The sequence below is a fragment of the Chenopodium quinoa genome, unplaced genomic scaffold (genome assembly GCF_001683475.1).
Source record: "Chenopodium quinoa cultivar QQ74 unplaced genomic scaffold, ASM168347v1, whole genome shotgun sequence".
In the NCBI taxonomy this organism is placed as follows: domain Eukaryota; kingdom Viridiplantae; phylum Streptophyta; class Magnoliopsida; order Caryophyllales; family Amaranthaceae; genus Chenopodium; species Chenopodium quinoa.
Genome location: NW_018744452.1, coordinates 97432 through 103992, shown reverse-complemented (window position 1 = coordinate 103992; position 6561 = coordinate 97432). Strand labels below are relative to the sequence as shown.

Here is a 6561-nt window from a genome sequence, read left to right as displayed (position 1 = left end):
GGTTTGGGCACAAGAAATTATGATATGGCCCGGCCCTACTTGATTTTTTATCACCTCTAAATTTTTCCCGTTAATAATGTGTAATTTTTCAGAAAATTTTATCAAGTTTTTATCTCGTTCTTTTTATTATATCTTTATGTTTTTTGGTAATGCATGTTTTTCTCAAATAAAAACATGTTCTTTGTCAAATACATGTATGTTTTTTATGAAACACATGATGGTCTTTCCGTCTTTTTCTTATTTATCCGGGTGTACGATGAGCACTGTACACCCGTGTGTATAAACCACGGATTACCATATATAATAATCAAATCAAATCACATACCTTATTTTACATTTAAAGAGGTTTTCTTAATCCAGATTTCCCAATCAAACTTCAAATTATTTATCGATCCTCTAATGTTTTACATTTTTTTTCAGTGCCATTTTGTTTATATTTTTGAGGAAATCTGCCCATTTTCTAAATGCTAACAGTAGTTTACAAAAATTATACAACTTCAACACATGAATTTAATTTGATAATTTACAAATACTGTACTGTAAAGGAAAAATTACAAGTATTGTTCAATAATTGACATCTCCTCGTATATTCAATTAAACATCAATATATAAGCAATTTCAGCAAAAAAAAAAATCAACAATTAACTCCACAAATAATCAAAGATTTAACCAACATATACAAATTCATATCAATTAGAGTATATAATTCTCTTTCCTATAATCATCCAAATTAATGCTTAAAAATTAGGACAAAAGGCAAAATTGAACTAATTCATCAAATTAGCCAGCAAAATGTGATAATTCCATTGATTTCCAAGCAAAACTATACATCAATTCCTTAATAATCCAGCAACATGAACTGAAAAAAAATGTAAAACATTAATACTCAAAACCCTAAATTAAGAGCTAGTAAACTTAGTAACAGCCTTAGTACCCTCAGAAACAGCATGCTTAGCCAATTCACCAGGCAAAACAAGTCTAACAGCAGTCTGAATTTCACGAGAAGTGATAGTAGGCTTCTTATTGTATCTCGCAAGACGAGCAGATTCTTGAGCAAGCTTCTCAAAAATGTCATTGATAAAGCTGTTCATTATGCTCATTGCCTTACTCGAAATACCGATATCGGGATGAACTTGTTTCAGAACCTTGAAGATGTAGATTTTGTAGGTTTCTACACTCTTCTTTGATCTCTTCTTCTTCTTCTCCCCTGGTGCTGCTTCTTTGGGGAGTTTCTTTTCAGCTTTCGGCTTCTTTTCAGCATCGGCCGGTTTCTTCTCTGCTGGCTTTTTGTCTGCCTTTGGCGCCATTGATGTATTAAATTTGAGGTTTTTGAGAGGGAAAATTGCAGAAATGTGTTGTGTTTTGGATTGAAGTAGTGGAGTCTCAAGGTAGAGGATTTGGGTATTTATAGAAAAGTGTGCTGGAAGGTGATTGGTTGAATTTGAGTGACACGGATCGAGGGTATTTTGCCGTTGATTGTTTGGGATATGGTTTGAATGGATGGTTGAGATTGGTTTGTGATTTTTAGCGGGGAGTGTTTATAAATGAGCTTAAATTTTAAAATAGGGGTGTGTTTTGAAATGGCGGTTTAATTTTGAACTTTGTGAACCACTCATTTTTTTTTCTTTAAGAAACCCAAGGAGGGCTACTATTTTATTAAATCACTAGTGTTGCTTCGTGTAATGCACGAATTTATAAAATACTAGTTTTGTACTTTTGTGCTGCAATATCCGGGTTGTTTATTGAATTTTAAGATAAATTTTTAATCTATATGTCAAATTTTAAAATATATCATTGATACAAAATTAGTTAGGAATTGATGTGTTTTGGTGACGATTTGACATCTAATAAGCATGTAATGAGTAATAATAATGTTGGTGTCAATGATCGATTTCATATATTAAAAATAAATAAAATAAAATAAATGTTCAAAACCCATTAGATTGAGCCGAACCCAAAACTTTGGGCAAGGTTTGAACATTTCTTGACACGTAACCTGAAGTGACTCAGTCTGATATAACTTATGACAAGATTCAAAGGTCTACATAGTGATAATATTTTAACTGATTAGTATATATTATAATTAGCTGTTTTATGCTTTAAACTACTTCCTTCGCTCCAGAATATATTATGATGCAAAAAATAAATTTGTATCATAATTTTTAAGAATTATAATCTAATAATTTTTTTAATATAATTATAATTCAATTTGTACATCTAAAATATTGGTATTTTATCGAAAATAAAATGTAAATTAACAATTTTATTCTATATATAATTCTATCCAAATATAATTCTAAACTAACTTTTTTATCTTATGAAGTCTATTTAAATCTATTCAACGTGGTGTGACACTTGGCAAAAAGTCGGAACGCAAAGTGTCACTGCCTCGTGACCAGGCTAAAAGTTTAGCTTTATATATTAGTTATATAATATTAAGATTATTAATAATAATAATAATAGTCAATTAAAATTAATTGAATTATGAAATTCGATCTATTTTTTTTTAATTTGAATTTATTGAAGTCTACCCTTTAAATTATTACATGTTACATATGCGAGCTTTGTGTCCCGGGCGATGCCAGGTTATTTATTGAATTTTAGGATAAACCTAATAGTTAAATATAGTTATAAAAAGTGAGAACAAAATGCCGGAGATTCTAGCCAAAATAGTTAGAGTCGTAGTGCTACTTAAACTTTTTACAACTTTGTGGTAGTTCTTTTTAAAAAAAAAAATAGCTAGTTGTTTTAAAAAAAACACGTGCTATAATTGGTAGTTGTTGATAAAATTTTCCTTTTGTTTCGTTGTTCATCAATTAGATAACTACATCTTTATTTCCTAGCATATTTGTGGATCGAAGAGGCATTCAAAGGTTGTTCGACATTCTCTCGGGTTGTTTATTAAGGTAACATATTACTATTTGTGTATGGTTGGGAAATTGGAGGTTGTATTAGTGTGTTAGTTTATTTTGTTGCTTTCTTATAAGACCTTTTAATTTAAAGGTCGTGCTTTTACTACTAAAAAACACGTAAATTTCGACAAACCCGAAATTCTGTCGGAAAAGGCAAAACTTTTGACGGATTTATGTTCCGTCGAATATTTCCGATGAATTCAACAATTCCGTCAGAAATCTCCAATGGAAATAAATTTCGTCAGAATATATGTGCTTTCCAACGGAAATTTTCGTCGTAATTTACAGTTACCGACGGATTTATAGTCCATCGGGAATTTCCGACAAAATTTTCCATTGGAATATAATTTTAAAAAAGTTAAAATCCTTTTTCCCAAACCCTAAAATGCAGTCTTTTCCCCAAACCCTAAAATGCAGCCCTTTCCCCCTTTCTTTCTTATTTCCGCCTCTCTTTCTCTCTCCTTTTCTCTTTTTCTTTCTCTCGATCTGCTCTTCTCCTTCGTTCTCCCCTTCTCCTTCTCTTTCCTTTCCTCTTTTCCTCACCACCCTTTCTTCCTCTTCATATATCTTTTCTCAGCTTTCACTTTCTCCTCTTTCTTGTCTTTCTCCTCGCCACTAGCCCGCTTCACCATCAACGAACGCCAAATTCGAGGTTCACATTTCTAACACCGTCAACTAAAGGTTTTTCATATCAAATTTGACCATGAAAACTCTGGTCAAATCTAACCTTTAAAACCCAAATTTGACATGTTTTAAGGTGGAATGTGAGGTATGTCTTCTTTTTCTATTTTTTAATTTGGTTTGGGTTTTTTTTCTTCTTTATTTTTATGGTGGTGTGATTAAATTGCGGTGCTAGTGGGTAGTTTTAAGTCGATCTAGGGTAGGTTGTGGTGGGTGCGGATCTGGGTTAGAGGTTTCGGTGGTGGTTGGTTGTTGGTCTTTCTGGGTTAGTGGTTTCATTAGTGGGTTGTGGGTTAGGGGTTTCGGTCAGTGGGTTTTGGGTTAGGGGTTTCGGTCAGTGGGTTCTGGGTTAGGGGTTTCGGTTAGTGGGTTGTGGAATTAATGGTGGATCTTGGTCGTTGTCGATTGTAGGGGTTTCAGTGGTGGTGGACTGTGGTGGTGGATTGTAGTGGTGGATCTAGGTCATTGTGGCTTGTAAGGGTTTCAGTGGTAGTGGGTTGTAGTGGTGGATCTGGGTCGTTGTGGGTTCGGTGGTTGATATGGGTCGTTGTGGTTTTTGGTGGTAGATGTGGGTTGTGGATGGTGGTAGGTTGTGGATTAGAAGGAGAGGGGGTACGGGTTAGGGGTCGGGCTGGTTTTTTTTTTTTTAGATGAAATATTGTCCGACGCCTTAAATTCCGTCGCAAAATGGTTTCCGATGAAAATTTCGTCGCAATATGTCCATTTTCCTACGAAAGGGTTTTCGACAACCAGCTCCGACGGAATTTCCGTCGGGAACGGGGTTTTCGACGGAAAACAAGGTCCTTCCGATGTTTTCTAGTAATGTTTATATATATATATATATATACACACACACATAGGGTCGGGATCTGGTGAGAACCACCCTTTATGTGAGAACCCACACCTTATGTGAGGACAAAACTTAGCCGCTATATTAGACGAAATCCAACCGCTGAGATTATAAGCCTGCCTAGCAAACTAACCTTCAGCCTCTACTTTATCTCTCTCCTCTATTCTGCCTGCAAATCAAAGCTCATCAATGGCGATTTACTTATCAATGGCGATTCACTGAGTATGCTCTTCTTTTGGCAAATTTCAACGGTTTCTTTCTGCAAATTTCAACGGTTTCTTTCTGCAAATTTCAACAGTCGCAATTTCATCCTCATTGAGGTTTGTTCGTACTTTTAATTTTGAATTGCATGTTAATCTGAATGTTCAAAATATTTTGATTTTACATCTCTGAAAATTTTGGAATTGCATGTTAATTTTCGAATTGAATTACATGTTAATTTTCGGATTAAAGTAATCGAATTGAATGTTTAATTGCATCAATTATTTGATTGAATTGAATCAATTATTTAGGTTTGATTAATTTGATAGAGCTTTTAATGATATCATATTAAACTTGATAGTGATTGTAATGACGTCATATTAAACTTAGATAAAAAATGTTCTGAAATTTTTAATTGAATGCTCTTATTATGTTGTTAGTAGGTTTTTATTTTCAATTGAATGCTGTTATTATGTTCTTATTTTCAATCAAATTTAAAATGAGAAAATAAATTAAAATGAGCAAACCTAAATATGTATAATAGAACATTTAAAATGAGGTAACTACAATTAAAATGAGCAAATATTAATGACATTCATAAGTAATTCAAGGATAAGTACTCAGTGTTTCGGGTAAAAACACTCAGTATACAGAATTTTGTGTGTGTGTGTGTGTGTGTGTGTGTGAGAGTGAGTGTGAGTGTGTGTGAGTGTGAGTGTGAGTGAGTGTAACAGTGTGTCTGTGTGTGAGTGTGAGTGTGAGTGTGAGTGAGTGTGAGTGTGAGTGTGAGTGTAAGAGTTTATGTATGTGGGCATTGAATAGCATGCTCATTTGACAAATGAGCAAACCTATCCCCCCTGACCCCTCCTCTTTCTTCTTGCAATTCTGATTTCAGATACTGATTTCAGTTCTAATTATAGATTCTGAAATTATTGTGTGTGTGTGTGTGTGTGTGTGTGTGTGTGTGTGTGTGTGTGTGTGTTTGTGTGTGTGTGTGTAAGTGTGTATATATGCCTGTGTGTGTGTAAGTTTGTTTAAGAATCCAATTTTAGTTCTAATTTTTGAGAGTGTATTTGTGTGTGTGTGTGTGTGTTTAAGGAGGTGCATATTCACAAATGATGAGCAACAATGAACAAGGTGAGAGTCAATCAAGTACCATCACAAATGTGCCAACTACTCCTACAATAGTAGTTTCTCCTAAAGTAGCACCTTTGATCACTCCTGGAGGAACAAAAGAATGGCATCCAATATGCCCCAATGAGTTGAAACCAGCTATAGGGATGAAGTTTAATAATCTTGAAGAGGGCCTTGAATTTTATAAAGGCTATGCATTTGCTTCTGGTTTCAATACAAGGAAGTCTACAACTAAAAAGACAAAGAAGAAGCAAAGAATTGAAATATTAGTATATCTTGTGCAATAAGGAAGGATACAAAGAGAAAAGAAAGACTACTGTAGAAAAAGATTTAAATACCAAGGAAGGGGAAAACAATGAAGAAAAAGCTTTAATCAAAAGGAAGAGACTCGTTACTCGTGTTGGGTGCAAGGCACATATTGTCCTAAATCATTGTGATGATAACCCATTCATAGTGACACAATTTCATGAGGGACATACTCATGCACTTTATACACCTAGCTGCAATCTATTCCAAAAAGAAGGAAGGAAAATGAACATTTTACACAAAAAAATAATTGTAAATAATTCTAAGGTAACACTTTCAAATTCTCTTATGTTTCATGAATTCTATGTATGTTCTAATAAAAGTTGTTTGCTCATTTGATAAATGAGCAAATAATTTTTTGCTCATTTGCCAAATAAGCATTGAATTGTTTCATGAATTCTCTTATGTTTCAAATATTCTTATGTTTCATGAATTCTCTGTATGTTTTAATAAAAGTTGTTTGCTCATTTGACAAAT

At 33.6% G+C, this 6561-nt stretch overlaps 1 protein-coding gene across 1 annotated transcript; it reads right to left on the bottom strand.

Moving 5' to 3' along the window:
• Nucleotides 1–762: 762 nt before the first annotated feature.
• On the bottom strand, nucleotides 763–1392 carry LOC110697007 (probable histone H2B.1). The gene has a single exon (XM_021874339.1). The coding sequence runs from the start codon at nucleotides 1305–1307 to the stop codon at nucleotides 900–902; it is 408 nt and encodes a 135-aa protein (XP_021730031.1). The 5' UTR covers nucleotides 1308–1392; the 3' UTR covers nucleotides 763–899.
• Nucleotides 1393–6561: the final 5169 nt, after the last annotated feature.